The sequence below is a fragment of the Rattus norvegicus genome, chromosome 10 (genome assembly GCF_036323735.1).
Source record: "Rattus norvegicus strain BN/NHsdMcwi chromosome 10, GRCr8, whole genome shotgun sequence".
NCBI lineage: Eukaryota > Metazoa > Chordata > Mammalia > Rodentia > Muridae > Rattus > Rattus norvegicus.
Genome location: NC_086028.1, coordinates 86,490,555 through 86,509,692, shown reverse-complemented (window position 1 = coordinate 86,509,692; position 19,138 = coordinate 86,490,555). Strand labels below are relative to the sequence as shown.

The 19,138-nt window shown below is 49.5% G+C and overlaps 1 protein-coding gene across 6 annotated transcripts; it reads right to left on the bottom strand.

The window, feature by feature from the left end:
* Positions 1 to 359: 359 nt before the first annotated feature.
* Naglu (N-acetyl-alpha-glucosaminidase) lies at positions 360 to 7,829 on the bottom strand. 6 transcript variants are annotated; one of them, NM_001427043.1, is made up of 6 exons: positions 7,441 to 7,829; positions 6,631 to 6,778; positions 5,685 to 5,831; positions 5,418 to 5,503; positions 3,779 to 4,035; positions 360 to 1,775 (listed from the first exon to the last, which is right to left on the bottom strand). In NM_001427043.1, exons 1-6 carry the CDS (start codon positions 7,815 to 7,817, stop codon positions 571 to 573), a joined length of 2,220 nt encoding a protein of 739 aa, NP_001413972.1. In that variant the 5' UTR covers positions 7,818 to 7,829; the 3' UTR covers positions 360 to 570. The 6 variants fall into 6 exon arrangements, with proteins under 6 accessions (NP_001413972.1, XP_038943670.1, XP_063125505.1 ...); XM_039087742.2 differs by having other exon boundaries at positions 378 to 1,775; positions 7,376 to 7,507; XM_063269435.1 differs by lacking the exon at positions 7,441 to 7,829 and adding an exon at positions 7,299 to 7,416 and having other exon boundaries at positions 378 to 1,775.
* Between the last annotated feature and the right edge of the window lie 11,309 nt (positions 7,830 to 19,138).

Genomic DNA, 19,138 nt, shown 5'->3' with positions numbered 1-19,138 from the left:
GCTGGCCTCAAACTCAAGAGATCTGCCTTTGACCCATCAGTGTCGGGATTAATGGCAAGGGCCTCATTTTGAGCTTTTTTGAGACAGGCTGCCTTGTACTCTAGGCTGTCTTCAGACTGATTATGGAGCTGAGGTTGGACTTGAACGTCTGATCCTCCTGCCTCTAGCTTTTCAAGGCTGTTCCAGGTGTGGACCACAACACTCTCAGGGACAATTACAGTTACCAGCTTGCTGCTGTAAACCTTCTAAGGTTGGGGACCAGTATTAAAATGGAGTTGAAGTGAGGGCTGGGAAGAACTCTCTCCACCCCAGGGTCCACATGTACGCCCGAGCCCTTCCAGGCACACCAGCAACGTAAGGTACTTTAATAGACCCAGGCGGATTCAGTGGTTTATTGTTAACAGAAAATGGTACTTTAACCCCCAAGTCTGGGGTGGAAGAAAGCACCCCATTTCCCTCCAAGCCATTACTGTCACTGTCAGACCCTGTCTCCTCCAAATCGTGGGAAGCATCCTGTGCATGTTTGGATTTGAGGACCTATTCCAGCAGGTCCTCGAGATGGCTGATCTGTCACAAAGAGTCAGGCTGGGGGTGAAATTTGAGGAAGATCTTCTTGGAGAGGTCCACAGTATCCCCTTGGGGCTGAATGGGATACCTCTTCTTGTTGTTAATGAAAGCCTGCTCTAGTGGGAAAACACTCTTCTCAAACTGGTGCTGTTGGAAGGGGATCCCTCTGGCTAGGCTGTGAGCCAGGGTCCCCAAGAAGAGACACCAACGTGGCTGGTAGTAATCAGCCACCAGTCCTGCCAGTTGCTTATTGGCATAGTCCAAAATGTTACCCTCAGGCCCCCAAAGGGTAATCTGGTAGCGGCTGTTTTGTTCATAGAACTGGGCCTCAGACTCACTCACAGCCACTTCCCGGGCCTGATCTAACCAGGTCCCCAGCAAGAAGTGGCTGTTGCTAGCCAGCAGTTCATCTAGTGAAGGCAGAAGCTTATAGGTCAGGAGGCCTCCAGCCCTGAGCAGGAGATCAAGATCCTGATTCAGGAAGGCGGTCCTTGCCTCCTCATAGCACGAGCTGACCAGCTCCTGCACCGCTTGACGGGTGACATCCAGCAGGTCGTAGCGGAAGGCTGGGCTGGCGGTCAGGTTTGGAGCAGCTCTTAACAGCAGTCGCCAAGCCTCAAACACATCTGATCTGTTGTACCAGACAGCGGTACTCATCTGTAGGGATGGCCGCTTGACCAGTGGGCTTCGATTGTGCCCGCTGCACGCCTCCCCAGAGCAGTTGTAGACACTCCTGAGTAGGAGCCTCCAGGCTGCCACTGCATCCGGCTGGGAGACCCCGTACCGGCGGCTGGCAAAACTGCTCACCCAGGCTACCAAATCCGGCACAGGATCCTTGCGCCAGCCCAGCTCAGCCATGAGAGCATAGACCACTTCATTCTGGCCAATGCCCTCAGGGGCTATGCCAGTGCCGACCATGGTGGAGTTGGGGAAGAGGCGGGCTGCCTGGGGACCCTGGTTCACATCCTCGAGGGCTCCGAACAGGCCATGGTTGCCCCCAAAGTTGTGGAGCATGCACCAGATGAAGGGCTGGCCATGGAAGGAGGCTGTGCGGCTGTAAACAGGCTGGGTCTCAGCGAACAGGTCTAGAACCAGGAGACGACCACGGGGCACGGCCTCCAGCACAGCCTTGATTTGAGAGGGGCCCCAGAACTGGGGCTGGTGCTGGAAGAGCCAGCCTTGGAGCAGCCATACAGCATCAGGGTCCACTACAGTGGGAGAAGACAAAGAGAGGCCATGAGAAGTGGTTTTGTTGAGGAAATCAGCCGATCGTTACAGCTCACACTACCCCCATGACTGATCTATCTCCCAGTCTGCCATCACCAGGGCTCCTCTGCCTATCCTGCCTCCTGAAACTCCAGGACACTACTGATCTAGCTTCTTGGATATCAGAGCTACCCAGAGAACTTAAGACATGGTCCCTGGGCTCCAAATTCTGGACCTGCCAATCAGGACATCCAGGAGTTGGGCCTGAGAATCCTTATATTCAAATACTGGCATATTTGGGTTTACATAAAATTTCCCACAGTTAACTTTAACGATTAAAGGTTAAAGGTTAAAGTTCATGCCTGATCTCCACTGTGAAATAAAAACAGTCAAGACTCAGGTCTTTGAGGAGGCTCAGCTAGGAAAGGTATTTTGTGCTAATCCTGACAACCAGAGCTCTACCCTTAAGCTCACATGGTGGAAGGAAAGAAAAAGACTCCTACAAGCGATCCTATGACTTCCATATGTGCACCAGGTGTGGCACACATGCACACACACAAATAAATAAATAAATGTAACTTTCAATCGAAAGAACAAAGGCTGTAAAAGTAGTGGTTCTCAACCTGTGAGTCTGGACTCCTTTGGCGATCAAATGACCTTTACACAGGGGTCACAGAGCAGACATCCTGCATATTAGATATTTATATCATGATTTATAACAGTAGCAAATTACAGTTGTGAAGTAGAAATGAAGTAATTTTACAACTGGGGGGGGTCACCACAACATGAGGGACTGTATTAGAGGGTCTCAGTATTAAGAAGGTTGGGCACCTTTGCTCTAGAGCAAGGCTCAGACTTCTGGTTCCAGATCATGCTTGGAGAGTGCTGCTTAGAGAAACATAAACCAATGTGTCCCTCTCTTTCAGGATGACAGGACACCTCTCAGAGGGCTCTTTATCAATCGGGCCCCTTCTCCTCTATAAGTGGTAGAAAGGAGTCTTGGCCTCATGTTTGTGTGACAGGATACGTGTGTAGCCTCTAGCCTACATGACCTACTTTAACAATGAGGTGGAGAACGAATAAATTTTCCTGGGCAATGGTGACACACGCCTTTAATCCCAGCACTTGGGAGGTAGAGGTAGGTGGATCTCTGTATTTGAGGCAGCTGGTCTAGAGTGAGTTCCAGGATAGCCAAGGCTACACAGAGAAATCCAGTCTCAAAAAACAAACAAACAAACAAACAAACAAACAAGCAAAAAAATTGTTTTCTTGTTGTTTTGTTTTGAGGTAGAGTCTTTCTATACAGCCTTGGCTGTCCTGATAGTCTCAGACCAGACCGGCCTCAAACTCAAGAGGCTGGCTCCAAATAAAAACATGAAGAAGAAGATGATGATGATGGTGATGGTGGTGGTGGTTGTTGTTCATATATGTGACGTGTATACGTGAACATACATGTGCAAGTCACAGGACAGCTCTATGGTGTTGGTGCTGTCCTTTGATCTTTTTGTGGTTTCATGGATCAAACTCAGGTCACTAAGTTTGAGTGCCTTTACTGGACAAGCCTTCTCCTTGCTGCCACCACCCTCTTTTGAAGTATATAGCCCAGGGTCTCCAGTAGCCCAGGCTGGCCTTGAACTCCCGATCCTCCTGCCTCTGCCTCTCGATCACTGGCATTACAGGCCTATGCCACCATGCCTGGCTTAAAATCTTTTCGATTAGGTTGTACTCAGTGACTTTTTTCTTTTTTTTTTTTTTTACAGGACTAGGCATCCTGGACCATGAGCGAGTCCCATTGCACAGATGAAACAACATACACCAGGAGGGAAAGAATATGCCCTAGGTTACTGGCCACTCAGCACCCAGTGTGGCTATGTGGGATGGCATATATGCACTAAGGCCTGTTGAGCAGGAAAGCATGGTGTCACCAGGGTACAGATCCTCCTCCTACCCAGCCTCCCTCCCCGATGTTTTGGGGGTGGAGGAGTTTCCTATCCCAGCACCATACCAGTGACCATGGCTTCATAGACAGCTGCGGTGGCTGCGGCGAGGTAGGAGGGATCGGAGAAGGGAGGCTGCATCTCATTGAAGGTGTCAGCCCCGTAGATGTGATCCGTGCCGAACTCTTTGGTCAGCTCCCGTAGGAAGAGGGTCCCAATGAGGGGGAACAGGGGGTCTCCTGGAGCCAAAAGGAAGGAGCAGCTGTAGGAGCAGTTGAAATGTCCCCAGTTCCCCAACTGGATGACATTGACCTGTGGGAACACCCTGGGGGGGGGGTTTAAAGTTGATAGAGGCTCATACAATGCTTGTCTTAGCCTGACCCCCTCACCAGTCTCACGTCAGTGGCTTTCAGGACTGTGCCTGGGTTTCTCTCATCCCCATGATTATGCATGCTCTGTCCCCTGCCTGGTGTCCTTCCCTCCACCCCTAAGGCTTATCCACCTGGTTCTTCCTCACGGTCCCTGAGAGTCACCTGTCTAAAAAGGTTCTCCTATCTCCCTCTGCCAACGATCTCTTGTTAGGGACAGAGCCATGGGCACACATGGGCACCCCCCAAGACCTAGCACAGGACGGGGTCTGACTGCTGGGCAGTGGTGGGAGCCAGGTGCTAACACGGCTTGGTGACAAGGGTCCTTGCAGGTGCTGGCTGGCGAAGCCTCCAGAGGAGGAGGAGCTTCATCCAGACCTTGAGGGTCTCTCTCTCCAGCCACAGAAGAGAAGACAGAACAAAAACAAGGAGAGAGACCAGCACATTCCCTAGGCCACTGGCAAGAGCAGCTACACATAACGCTCTGTGCCTGGCAATATGCACGCTCAGGACAGCAGCTGAAGGAGCTATTGTTACTTAGTAGTTTTCCATTCCTTCTCTTTAAATATTTATCCTTTTATTAAATAATTAAGTTATTAAGGTTAGGGACTGAAGAGAGAGTTCAGCACTTAAGAGCACTGGCTGCTCTTCCAGAGGACCCAGGTTTGATTCCCAGCACCCACATGGCAGTTCACAGCCATCTGTCACTCCAGCATCAGGGGATCCAGTGCCCTCTTGTTCTCTAAGAGCACCAGACACGGATGTGGTTCACAGACCTACATGCAGGCAAAACACCCACACACATAAATGAAAACCTTTTAAAAGTTGGTGACTTTTCTAAGTTTGATGTTAACAATTTAGGGGTCCTGGGAGTCCTTTAGCTTGATTTATTGATATTTTATGAGTAGGAATGTTTGCCTGCATTTATGTCTGTGCGCCACATGTATGATGTATGTGTCTGGACGGGGATCAGCTCCTCGGGATTTGCTGTTATAGATGGCTGGGAACTGAAACCTGGTCCTTTGCAAGAGCAGCACAGTAGGTGCTCTTAGTTAAGGCATCTCTCCAGCATGCCCCTACCCAGTGGGTATAGATATATATAAAGACTGGGTTTCTCTATGTAGCTTAGGCTGGCCTGGAACTGGTGGTGTTCCTGTCCCAGGCTCCTAAATACCAGGATCGGAAGAGTATGCCATCACACCCACCAATGATTCCATTTTACAACCAAGAAAACCGAGTCACAGAGTCGTCAAGCGATCTGTCTCGGCAGTGGCTGACAGTGGAGGCGGGAGTCGAGCCGAGCGTTTACATCATGCTATGCAGGGAGGGAGGACGTCACCTGGTGATGGCCTTGGGGACATGCCCTGCGAAGGCAGGCAGCACTGGGGTCATGCCAAAGGAGCGCATCCGGTCCAGGATTCGGTGCTGGGAGGGATAGAGGTCAATGTGACGGAACCTCTGGTGGGGGGGGGGGGTTTCCCTTGCTCACTTAGGGAGGGAGTATTGATCTATAGACCAGTCAAAGGCCCTGAGGCTAGCTCAGCACCCCATCCCTGGGTCTGTGAACACCCAGCACCCATCCCACCTTTCCTTAGCCACTCTTTACCTGCAGGTAGAGTTGCTTGAGGTGCCAGGAACGGGGCAGGGGGCCATCCCAGGTGTGCAGGTTACCCATGCGTCCCCAGGCCAGGAAGGCAGGACCGGTGAAGTAGTTATCGATCTCTGACTGGGTCAGGCCCAAGGCCAGGTATACCTGTGGAGCAGGAAGAGGCCCCACCTATAAACACATGGGTCCCCATTCACCACGTCACCTCTCTGAGCTGGGTACTATGGCTACTAAGATAGACTTCAGACTACAGGGAGCTCACAGTCCAGGAAACAGCTCCGTGAGAAGAAAGTACGCTGAAGTGTCAGCTTTGTGGGATGGGTGAAGATCTGGGGCACAAAGAGGCTTTCTTCAAACTAGGGAGAGTTTTTGTGCCTTTTCCCCCCCTTAATCTGACTAAGGTCGTCTGGGAAGAGAAAACCTCCACTGAGAAAAAAGATACCATTGGATTGGCCAAAGGCAATCCTTTGGGGGCATTTTCTTGACTGGTGATTGATATGGAAGGGCTCGGCCTTTTGGAGGCTGTGCCAACCCTGAGCAGGGGGTTCTGGGTATATAAGAAAGCAAACTGGGGGTTGGGGATTTAGCTCAGTGGTAGAGCACTTGCCTAGCAAACGCAAGGCCCTGGGTTCGGTCCCCAGCTCCGAAAAAAAGAAAAAAGAAAAAAGAAAAAAAAAAAAAAAGCAAACTGACCAAGTCAGGGAGCAAGCCGATATAAGCAGTGCTCCTCCCAGGTCTCTGCCTCTGTTCCTGCCTCCAGGTTCCTGCCCTGCCTGAGTTCCTGCCTTGGGATTCAATCTTGAATCTCCCTACCTCTACCTGAGTCCTGGGATTACAGGCATGTACTACCAGATGGTTTGTCCCACCCTGGAAAGCCTCGGTTCCCTAGAGCCAGTGGGGTGTGTAAGGCAGGCATAGGAGCATGAGGGGTCAGGTTGGTACGAACCCGTTGCCAGATGGCCTCCTGGCCATTCCAAGCTAGTGCCAGGTTGATGCCATTCAGCGCCATCCAGTCAATCTCTTGCTCCCAACGGGCCCAGTCCCACCACACGAAGGAGTAGCTGTGCGTGCACACATTCTGGTAATAGCGGTACCTGCAGGTAGGGGCACATTATTGGGGACGTATGGGATGCCTCACTCACCACTCTGGGACACATTAGAGGCAACCTGGTGCTGGAATACTACCCCCAACACACAGAATACCGGGCAAAGGTTTCAAAGTGGACCCTCTCCTGCTCATTCCAGATCCACCTCAGGCGAAGCTGACTGCAGGGCTGGAACTTCCCTCAGGGCTCCCTAGCCTAGTAGCTATTGTGAAAACTTCATTTTCATTCAACATGCCCAGAGCTCCTTCTGTGTATCATGTGATGTCCTAGGGTGTAAGGGCCATAAGGCAAAATCGGTTTCTGTCCAGAAGAGGGCTCACAGTTCCTATAGTTTGATGCAGGAGACAGATATGTGAACACGTCACTCCTGTACAGTGTGGCAAGTGCTAGAATAAAGGTCCAGGGCTTGGTCATTATTTCCAGCATGGGGGGTGGGGTCGCTGGGAAGCCAAGTGACTTGGCTCAAGAAGACACAACTAGAGGGGAACCAAGATTTGAAGGCACAGACCCCCAAGCCAGCACTTCCATCTCAGTCTCCAGGTGTGTCTGTAGCTGCAGCCCCGACCCAGGCGTGCTGGTCCTCACCAACGGTGGGTGTCCCGAGGCTGCAGGCTGCTGCTCCAGCAGGCTGGGACCCACAGCACCAATACCTGTTGGGCGTGGCTTCGGTCAGCCCATCCGGCACTGCAGGCAGCGGCGACGGCAGGTGCAGCTGAGAGCTGGACCAGGCTATGTGACAGCCACAGAAGTCACGCAGGTAGCGGTGCAGCCCCGCGGCGGCCGCCACGCCCGAGGAGCCACGCACAAGCACTGGCACCCCTCCACCTCCGCTCAGACTGTAGGTGTCCAGGCCCGACTCGTTCGCCAGCGCGCGCTCCACGGACACCAAGAAATCGGCCGCCGGCCCGGGTCCCAGTAGCCGGACCACCAGCTCCCGTACAGCCTCTGCCTCCTGAGCCTCATCACCCACCAAGTCCCGGGCCAGGAGTAAGAACCCCAGAATCGCCGCCAGCCCCGCGGCTCCCATGATGCCAACCGCGCGGCTCTGGCCGGCTCACAACCAATACCAAGATCCGGGCTCGTGGGGCGGGGCTGCCAACATCCAATCGACTGCGGACTGCAGACCACATGGCCTGAAGGTTGGGCTCTTGCTACCCGCCTAAAGGACTTGGTTTCCGGACCCAGACCTGCTGACCGCGCGCGTGGCTGGAGGGTGCGTGACCCTAAGGAAACATCCTCGGCCAGATGGGACGCTGCGCATGCCCAAGCCTTTAGGACGTGGCCCGCTTTCTTCTGCAAGTCACTTCCCTTCCAAACGTCTAGCCACTCTTTTTTTTTTTTTTTAGTGATGAGAATTGAAGCCAGCCAAGGGCTCTACCACTAAGCTAAATTCTAACCCCTCATCTAATAAATGTGTTTGGATTTTGTTTCATATCATACTGTTATTGGTATTAGTGAAGGATGTCTCAGTTGTCGTTTCTGGATAAAGATTTGGAAACCAAATAAGGATTTCTCTGGGTGAGGAGATAGCTCAGTGGGTAAAGCGCTTGCACGTGAGGACAGGCGTTTGAATCTGCAGAACCTACATAAAGCAGTCCCAGTATCGGGAGTCTGCAATGACAGTGCTCCGGGGAGATGAGCGCTGGAGACAACCGCCCTGGTGTACAAAGTGACAAACAGGAAAGAGACCTTATCGAAAGATAGAAGGTAACACCCGAGATTGTCCTCTATCGACGCCAAATGCCCCACAACTCTCTCTTCGAAAGGACTGAGAGTTTATTCTGAAGCCAAATATGAATGGCCATGGCCACGGAACAGTTTTAGGCCTCCCCAGTTTCCGTGTTCCAACGCGGAAATAATTTAATGAAGTTTTTATAGTAACAGAGCAAAAAGCCATAAATCGAGACCTGCTGACCGTGAAGGTCATTGGTGGAGACATTGGTGGAGACATCAGAGGTGGGTTGTAGTGAATCTGAAAATCAGCTGCAGGCTTCGGAGAGCGTTCTTAGCTTCCGGGATGCTGGAAGCTGGTGGTCTGCTAAATTAACGCATTTCAAAGGAAAACTCGTGGTCAGTATATTCAAAAAGACGTACCCATTGTCATAAAGCTATTAAGTTGGGTACAGAGGAGGGAAGGTAACAGTAGTTATTGAGAAGCCTGAAAATGACCCGATTTGGTTCTGGGCCTGCAACAATTTGAATTCTTCAGAGCCTTGAAGTTCTGTTGAGCCACTCAGCACTGTAGAAGGTTCTGGAGAAACTGCTTTCCCAGAGCTTTGCTTCAAAGCTCTGACCATCACTTGTGTGCCACACACACACACACACACACACACACCATATACACAGAAGAGCAGAATTTCTCACTGGGTTGTAAAACCATGATGAACACTGGGGTCTCCAAAGAGGCAGTTGGCATTTTATCTGAAACCCAAGGCTGACTAGGAATTTAGAGAGGATGGAAGGAAAAGAACTTTCTAGGCAGAGGGACGCATGGATGATAGATAAGAAGGGGAGATTTGAGGAACTAATGTGACCACATGAGCCCAGCTTGGCCAGCAGGAGGTCAAGAAGGGTTTCCAGTGGATCCTCAAAGGGTTATGGGAGCAGACTGGGAATCAGCACTTTACCTGACTGGCCTGGGAAGTGAGGCCCAGCAGGAGAGAAGCTGAAGGAGAACAGAGGCTCTTAGTTCCTAGAGCTCAGTGTGGGCCCCCAAAGATGTTCCAAACCTTGCAAATGCTCAGGCTGCCCATCTTGAAGGACAGGGAGGGTGACTGGGTCTGGGCGGGGGCAGAGAACAGTAGGCTGGAGCAAGGTGTGATGGCACATGCCTGTGATCCCATTTGGGAGGCTGAGGAAGGAGGACCTAGATTTCAAGACCTCGGTGAGCTTTCTGACCGGCCCTGCCGGGGTGGGTGTGGGGCTTAGAGAAACAGCTCTATTCCTAGCTCTCCAAGTCATTCCTGTAGTAGGAAAGGCTCCTGTTCCTCTCAGTTCCCTTTATCTAGACCTTCTCATTCTTTCTGAGGAAGCAGAATGAGAACTGGAAAGATCTGCCCCTGGGACCTCAGCCCCACTCTATCCTCACATAACTGTAGAAGTTGCTGTGCGCAGGTGTGTGGAGACTGGAGGATTGCTTTAGATGAGATCATCCCCCACCTTCGTTTTGGAGACAGGGTCTCTCTCTGAACCTGGAGTTTTCCAGTTTGGCGAGGCTGGGTGGCCAGAAAACCCCAAGGATTCGCCTGTCTTCCACCTGTCCCAGGCGCTGGTGTTAGAGAGGAGAACCCTGAGCCTGGCTTTTACTCGGGTCTTCTTATCCAGACTACACAAAAGACAACCTGATGGTTGGTTGCTATAGCAACTTGCCACAAATTAGGGTCGCAATAGGGAACAAGGTCCTCCTGCAGGTGACTGCCTTGAGCTCCTGGCTTTGTCCCACAGTGGGACCCTTTCCTTCCCCAAGTTGTTTTTTGTCTTTCTTTCTTTCTTTCTTTCTTTCTTTCTTTCTTTCTTTCTTTCTTTCTTCCTTCCTTCCTTCCTTCCTTCCTTCCTTCCTTTCTTTCTTTCTCTCTTTCTTCTTTCTTTCTTTTTTCTTTCTTTCTTTTTTTTCTTTTTTCTTTTTCTTTTTTTAGTTCTTCAAGACAGGGTTTCTCTGTAGCCCTGGCTGTCCTGGAACTTGCTCTATAGACCAGGCTGGCCTCAAACTCACAGAGATGTGTCTGCCTCTGCCTTCTGAGTGCAGGAACTAAAGGTGTGCACCACCGCTGCCCTGCTAAAGCAGTTTTCTTAATTGAAAAGGAGAAGAAAAGGGGATGGAAACAGGACTCTGGAAGGAGCTACTGGAGTTGTGGTCATTTCCTTTTCTACAAAAGCAAAATAAAAATATTTAATTTTGTGCTAGTTGTGCTGTAGGACACTTCACTCATTTGATCTGGAAACACCAGCAGGTACACTCTGATGCTGTTCTGATTTGACACCACGAATGCTGTTGTTGTTAGAGGCTGGCGTCTGTCCTAGTTTGCTTCTCTGATGCTGTGAGGAAATATCAACCAAAAAGAACCTGGGAGCCTGGTGGTCGTGGTTGCAGTGCTGGTGTTGCAAGCCTTTGACACTCGGGACTCAGAGGCCACATCAGTCCAGCGTGGTTGTTTAAAACAAACAACAAACAAACAAACAAGCAAACAATAACAACAGAACAAAGGGGGACAATCCGTTTTTAACTGATGTTAGTAGCATAGCTTAAAAACCATCTCGTGTAACTCAAAAGCCATTTTATGTGACTTAGAGTAATACGATGCCTAAGCTTGCCACCAGGAAGCTCTGATAGGAGCTAGACTTCAAAAGCCTGTTCCGGGCGGGTCACGGAACCAGCTGCTGGCTGTTCAGGTACCAGCCTAGCCAAGGACAGGCTTGATAAGCCAACAATGGTGTCGCTGTGTCAGTGATCTACCAGGGGTGTGGGCCCTGTGAACACAAAGCGACTGTTCAATGAAATGATACAAAAATTGGAACTTTAGTCTCTAGGGTGGCACTGCCGTCTCCTGAGACGCAGCTTCCCTAGCCTGTGGGTGGATATCCATCCACAAGAGAACTCGAAACTCTGTGCGTGGCTCCAGCTTCAGTGACCACTGAACTTCAGGCACTGTTGGTGGGCCCACTTAGGTTTTCACGAGAGCACGAGCCATCGGCCTATAGACTCAAGGACCTCCTGGACCTCCATCAGTGCCACCCTCCTGCCTGCCACGGCGGAAGGACTTCGCAGCCTTCTCACTGGAGAGGATTCCCCAGTGGAACCTTGGAGTGTTTCTGCCCTAACTGTTCCCCCACTTGGTGAGATGTCTGTTTTACCGTTTATATTGGCATCACATTATAAGGAATGTTTGTGTGAGAAAAACTGAGCACATTCAAAAGGCAAACCTTGTGTGGACATCCTAATTGCTGCGTGCCTTGAAGCTCACAGGCTATTCCCTCTGCAGCCAAGCACCTGCCTTTCATCCCAGCATTCGGGACACAGACAGTCAGATCTTTGTGAGTTCAAGAACAGCATGAAACTGAAAACAAAAAGACCCAAACAAGTCTTATCTACACGCCTTATCCTCGGAGGAGGGTGAGATAGGTCAGTTACTCAAGGCAAGATTATCGGGCAGCAGAAGCAGCTGACCCAGAGGGAGGAAGGCAGACGAAACTGAAGGCGGGGAGCCAGACTTTCAGCCTGCAATTGGGTTACTCTCTGCACCCAAGTGCTCATTAGAAAAAGCAGTTTTAAGTGACTCCTTTGGCAGGGACAGCACATGGGGGACACGTTGAAATCATGTCCTGTTCTGACTCCAGCCCCATAGTCCCAGAAATAAGACTCAGGCACAAATTATATTTACAAATACCTTGGCCATATAGCTAGGCTCTACTCTGACTAGATCACAGCTAAAGATACCCATTTAAATTAACCTACGTTTTGCCATGCGGCTGTTACCTGTGGCCAGGAACCGTGCATCCATGCATCTGTCTCCCCACAGTCTTTTGGGGGTCCTTTCCCCACTTTCTTCCCCCCCACATGTTCACACACGTGCATAAAATTAAATAAGTTTAAAGCAATATGGTAAATATCCTGGATATTCTAAACTCATAGCTCTCCACCTTCCTAACATTGCGACCCTTTAATACAGTTCCTCATGGTTTTGATGAACCACCCCCCACCATAAAATTATTTTGCTGCTCCTTTATAACTGGAATTTTGCTACTGTTACGAATCATAATGTAAGCATCTGATATGAGACCCCAGTGGAAAGGTCAATCGGCTCCCCCAAAGGGGTCGAGACCCACACGTTGAGAACCACTGCTTGAACGAGACATTTGCGTTCTTCCTTTTGTCTATCTGGTGTCCTAGACGGTGCAGACTAAGAAACTTGAACTTTCCCAAGGATCTCATGCTGGGAGCTACTAAAGGCTGAGGCCCTTTGGGCAGGCAGGAAGCTTTACAGTTTATTGGAAGTCACTACAGGACAGACTGACATTGAGGACAGGGATTGTTACAGCCATGCTGGCTAAGGTTTGGTAAAAATGACTCCCAATTCGACCAAGGTAGGCTCTTTATTTTTTTTTTTAAGATTTATTCATTTATCATATGTAAGTACACTGTCACTGTCTTCATCCACACCAGAAGAAGAGGGCATCAGATCTCATCACAGATGGTTGTGAGCCACCATGTGGTTGTTGGGACTTGAACTCAGGACCTCAGGAAGAGCAGTCAGTGCGTTTAACCGCTGAGCCATCTCTCCAGCCGCTGAAACCTGCTTTTTTTTTATTCTTATGTTTTTATTTATGTGAGTACATTGTAGCTTCAGACACACCAGAAGAGGGCATCAGACCCCATTACAGATGGTTGTGAGCCACCATGTGGTTGCTAGGAATTGAACTCAGGACCTCTGGAAGAGCAGTCAGTGCTCTTAACCTCTGAGCCATCCCTCCAGCCCTGCATTTTAAATGTTTTAACATCTTTTTATTTTATGTTATCACCTACCAGAGTGGGAAGGAAAGGGTTACTAAAGCAAAGGTGGATGTGGACCTGTTTAGAGATATTTATTCTGGAGCAAATCTCATTTGTCATTGTCAGGACACTGGTGATTTAGTGCATCAGTAACAATAGCTCTGTCTACTCTACCCATAAACACGATTTACGTGGATTAGCAACGGCAGGGCAATCTAGAAGAAGCCCAAGGCTCTGCCAATCTTGTCCAAGGAAGCGGCAAGAAGTCACCGGAATACCACCAGAAGGTTCTTGGTGCGTTTCTCTCAATGAAGTCGTGACCAATGTCAACCAACAAAGAGTGGCAAGGCGCACCAATGCCATCTCTTCTGTCTGCTGTCCACTGGGCTATATTTATATCTCTTTAAAACATCACGGGGTTCCTCAAGCATCTGCTCTAGGAAAACATCCCATGCTCCCCCTTTTTAAGGCTGTCTCTAGAAAAGCGTCATGTGTTCTTAGCAAAACATTCTTTCATGCGTCTTTTTTTTTTTTCTTTTTTCTTTTTTTTTCGAGCTGGGGACCGAACCCAGGGCCTTGCGTTTGCTAGGCAAGCGCTCTACCACTGAGCTAAATTCCCAACCTCGGAAAAGCATCTTCTTACAAGACAGCTTTTATAAGAACATCACGTGACACAAAGGAGTCTTCAAAGAGACCAGAAATTTTGACTTCAGACCAAACTGTCGACAGACCCATTTTCCTTTATCAATTCGTTTTCTAATTTCTTCTCCTTGTTTGGAGACAAAGTCTCATTCTCTAGACTGCATTGGTCTTGAAGTCAAGGTAAACCTCCTGCCTCAGAATCTCAAGTTCCTGTGCTTATAGGTATACCTAACATTTTTTTTTTTTTTTAGGACAGGGAAGTCTTGGTAGGTTGATGGACTTGTATGCTGATAGTAGTTTGATCCCAGGAGCTTAAGACCAGCCTGGACAAAAGCAAACCTTAGAAAACGATAGGGAGGGCAGATGGCTCCGCAGACAAATGCCCTTGCCACAAAGCCTGACAACCTGAAATTAGCCTCCGGGACCCACCGGATGGAAGAGGAGGAAGGAGACTGATTCTTGAAAGTTGCCCTTTGGGCTGGAGAGATGGCTCAGGGGGGCTAAGAGCAGAGGTCCTGCATTCAGTTCCCAGCAACTACATGTGACCATCTGTAATGGGATCTGATGCCCTCTTCTGGTGTGTCTGAAGATGGTGACAGTGTGCTCACACATATAAATATATATTTTTTAAAAAAGTTGCTCTGTGACTTCCACACGCTGGTAGTGAGTCATGGCACATGCTCAGGTGCACTAAAGTGGGGTCCTAGGGATGGACGGCCTACTTCTATCTAACTATCTATAGGTAGTTTTGCCCCCATATATGTCAAAGTACCACATGCCTGCCTGGCACTTGCAAGGCCAGAAAAGGGTTACAGATCCCTGGGACTGGAGTTACAGAGGCTTGTGAGGCACCGTGTGGGCGCCGGAAGTAGAATCTACGTCTTCTGGAAGATGAGCAGCCAGTGCTCTTAAATATTGAACCATCTCCTTTGGTTCCCCACCCTCCACCCCACCCCCGCCCTACCCCCCACGTTTTTTGAGACAAGTCTCGGTCGCCATGCCGCTCTGGAAACCATGACACTCACTGTGTATAGGGTGCCCTTGATTCCACAGAACTCTGCTTCCCAAGTGTTGAGATTGAAAGGATGGGCCACCAGCTGCCTTTAATCCCAGCACCCAGGAAGCAGAGGCAGGTGGATCTCTGAGTTCCGGGGCAGCTAGAGTGAGTTCCAGGACAGCAAGGACTATGCGGTGAACGCTGTCTCGAAAAACAAAATAAAAAACAAAAAACAAAAAAGTGTGCCACGGGGTTTTGTTGTTGTTGTTGGTTCTGCCTCTATTTTTTTTCTCCCCCCCCCCCTTTTTCTTTTTCAATCTCATTAAATAGACCCACTTGCCTGGAAGTTTCTATGTCCATGAGGTAGGTCTCAAGTTTGCTAGTTCTCTTACCATTGCTTCCTGAGTGCTAGCATGTAGGCTGCTCCTCCAGTGCTAGCACGGGTAGAACTCACTTTCACAGTGGGGTTTGAGTACATTTTGAGCTTTTTAGTGTGTGACAGGTGTTACCACTCTTTCACTAATGGGAGAAGCAAGCCGGCTGGGTCTCAGCTTGCTCTCCAGCTCCGGTTTGTTGTTGCTTTGTTTTGTCTCTGACCATCCTGTCCCTCTGCCTACGCACTCCAGAACAATCCCAGAATTCTTTCTGTCTTGCCTTGAAAGGTCGGTTACAACCTTAATTAACCATTTGGTGTGAAGAACGAGACTTTCCCTGTGTGGCCACCAGGGGGCAGCCGCCACCTAGCATGATTTGGGAAGGCTGGGAGGGGCTCTTGCTGGTGGGTTATTGTTTGAAGAAGCGGCAACCCCGGGGGCGGGGGGAAAACAGCTGGTACTGAAGGTGATGGATTTCTCCCCGCTGCTGTGAAGTTTGGGCCTTCCGGGAGACCTGCGGATGCCATCTCTAAAGCTTGTTCCAGGATCTCAGGATGGCGTTTGGAAATTGTAGAGGAAAAAGAACATGCGTTAGAAACAGGCACATTAGAGCCTGTTCCTCACCCCTAACTTCCACACATACAGGTCTTCAGCGGGCTGGAGGAAACCAGAAGCTTCTGGATTCTGAGAACTCAGCCTACCTAAGGATTCTGCTCTCTTCCCACTCCAATCAGCCAGATTGGAGAGTCACTTCTTTCCGAGGAAGTCTTGGGTCTTCTTTTTTTTTTTTTTCGGAGCTGGGGACCGAACCCAGGGCCTTGCGCTTCCTAGGCAAGCGCTCTACCACTGAGCTAAATCCCCAACCCCTTTGGGTCTTCTCTTAACTTTATTTAGATTACATACTGTGGTGGTTTGAATGAGAAATTGCCCCCATAGGCTCGTGTATTACAACACCTGATCCCGGATTAGTGTTATTATTTGGGGGAGGTTATTTAAAAAAAAGAAAAGAAAAGAAAAAAGCCCAAAAACAAAACCAAACCATTTAAGGCACTGTTTTCTCAACCTGTGGGTCGCGACCCCTTGGGGGTTGTCAAACGATTCTTTCACAGGGGTCGCCTAGACCATTGGAAAACACAGACATTTATATTGCGATTCATAACAGTAGCAAAGTTACAGTTATGGAACAATACAACTGTGGTTGAGGGTCACCACAACATGAGGGTTGAAGGAGGAAGGTTGACAACCGCTGCTCTAGGAGGCTGACAGGAGTATAGTATAGCCTCGCTCCACTTCTTGTTTGGCCCCTTTGCTTCCGGGTTGTGGTGAAAGATATGCGCTGGCCGCCTGCTGCCTCGCCTCCCACCATTATGGAGTCTCCCTCGGGAATGTAGCCAGAGCAAACCTTTCTGTAGGTCGATTTTAGCCGGGGTGGATATACGGCAGCAGAGAGGTAACTAAGACATAAAGTAACACATTTTCCAGGTGTGTACCTTAGCCAGGCACGGTGGGGCGTGAGTTCAGAGCCAACCAGAGACACGACAAAACTCTACCTCAAGAATGCCAGAAAGGTTCGGTCCCCAGCTCCGAAAAAAAGAACCAAAAAAAAAAAAAAAAGAATGCCAGAAAGGGGGGTTGGGGATTTAGCTCAGTGGTAGAGCGCTTGCCTAGCAAGCGCAAGGCCCTGGGTTCGGTCCCCAGCTCCGGAAAAAAAAAAAAATGCCAGAAAGGGAGGCTCGAATAAGGCAGAGGTCCAGTATTGATCTTGGGACTTGGTGTGTACCCAGGCTCTCACATGAACACGGTATCCCCCCCATGGAGTGGGGGAATAAAGGCATGTACCATTATCATCCTGATGTTTCTTTCTCTCCATCCCTCCCTTCGTCCTCTCTCCCTCTCTCTCTTTCTTTCATTTTCCAAGACAGGGTTTCTCTGTGTAGCCCTGGCTGTCCTGGAACTGGCTCTGTAGATCAGGCTGGCCTCAAGCTCACAGAGCTCTAGATATGCCTGCCTCTGCCTCCTGAGTGCTGCTGGCATTAAAGGCCTGAGCCACCATGCTTGCCTCTGTTTTCCTTTCTTTTAAGAGTGTACTGAGGGGTTGGGGATTTAGCTCAGTGGTAGAGCGCTTGCCTAGCAAGTGCAAGGCCCTGGGTTCAGTCCCCAGCTCCGAAAAAAAAAAAAAAAAAAAAAGAGTGTACTGAAAAAAAAATTCAGAGAGAGCCCTAGGTTTTATTCGAAATTTTATACTATTTTGATTATCACCGTTGTGTGTGTATGATGGGGTGTGGAGGTGGGTGGGTGGGTGGTGGAGGTCAGAAGACAACTCTGTGGAGTTAACCCTCTCCTTTCAACCTAACTTGGAGTCTGGGAATCTAAGGAGTCATTAGGCTTGTGTGGCAAGCGCTTTTACTTGCTAAGCTATTGTGCCTGATTTTAAAAAAAAAAAGTTTTGACAGCGTCTCAGGTAGCCCAGCTTGGCTTCAAACTCACTGTGTGACCAAAGGTGAGGATGACTTCAGTGCTACTCCTTTAAGCTTCAAGTCCAAGTTGCAGGAACTTCAGGCACTGGGGAGGGGGGAGGGCACCCATTTTCTTTTTTATAGAAAGAGAAGGTAAGCAACTTCCCACCCTTACTGAGCCCGTCTTCTGTGGGGAGGGGTGCGGGCCGGAGAAACAGGGAACGGATTGTGCAGCAGCGTTCGTTTGCCCAGACTCACACTCCTTGGAGACGGCGGCCATCTTGGATTCTTCGCCAGTCTTTTTGTGGCCTGTCATCCTCTCCTTGAACGGCACAGCTCAGACTGCCTGGGTATCTGGCTGTGACCTTTACTCTATCTCTCTCTATCTCCAGACGCTTTGGTTCTGACCTCCAATCACAAAAGCTTACCCAGAGTTTGAAGGCTAACGTCTGCGTTTTTATCGTGTTACTTACATGGGAGACTCATTGCCTAGCTTGAAGGTCATGGAGTTTTAGAGCATTAACTCTTCCATTTAGGTCTATGGTCCACTTTTAATTTTTTTTTAAGTTTATTTAATAAAAAACATCTATTCACTTATTTATGGTTGATAAGATGTGACCTAGCTATACAATGTGTGCTCGCTTTAAACTCATCTTTCTGTTCCAGGCCTTGAGTCCTGGGCTCCCAGGCCCAGGCCTGGTGTTTGAATTTTATTTTTGCGATGGTTAGGGAGCAATCCGAATGTGTTCTCCCAGCAGGCAGACACTCAGTTGTATTAGTTCTAGTTAATGAAAACAAAGGGATTTTTGTTGTGTTGTTTTGGAAACTGGGTCTCATGTAGTTCAGGCTGGCTTTGAACTCCCAATCCTGTATCCACCCCCAGAGGGCTGGGACTACAGGCATATAGTGTCATGCTCTGTTCTCTCCACAGAGAATTACCTTGGCCTCTTTGTCTAAACTTGGTTGATTGTAAATTACGGTTTAATCCTGGATTCTTTGACTCTGCTATGCTATTCTTGTTAGGCCTCCCTTTGAGCAAGATCAGAGTTCCCTTTGGGGCTTTCATTTAAAGATGGAGTAGGGGAACACTGCTCCAGGGGGAGGGTTGGGAGAGAGAGGTTTAGGCTAGGGTGGGCCAAGAAGATGGAATGACCAGGATGTCCCAGCCTCTCCCTGTGGTGTGTGTGTGTGTGTGTGTGTGTGTGTGTGTGTGTGTGTGTGTGTGTGTGTGTGTGTGTAGGGGGCAGGGCAGAGAAAGAATGTGTGTGTCTCAGGGAAGGGAAGTGCCCTCTGCACCCAGCTATCTCCCTGCATAGTCTGCTGGTTCTCTGGCCTGCGGCTTGCCTACTTCAGTACCTCATATTCTCCAGCTGCCCCAAGAGCCTGCCAACC

Coding starts and splice junctions, on each gene's coding strand:
- Naglu (NM_001427043.1), bottom strand. CDS start 7,817: ATGGGAGCCGCGGGGCTGGCGGCGATTCTGGGGTTCTTACTCCTGGCC. Junction 5,832..6,630: donor AGGAGGCCATCTGGCAACGG/GTTCGTACCAAC, acceptor CCTGCTCCACAG/GTATACCTGGCCTTGGGCCT. Junction 5,504..5,684: donor TCAAGCAACTCTACCTGCAG/GTAAAGAGTGGC, acceptor TATCCCTCCCAG/CACCGAATCCTGGACCGGAT.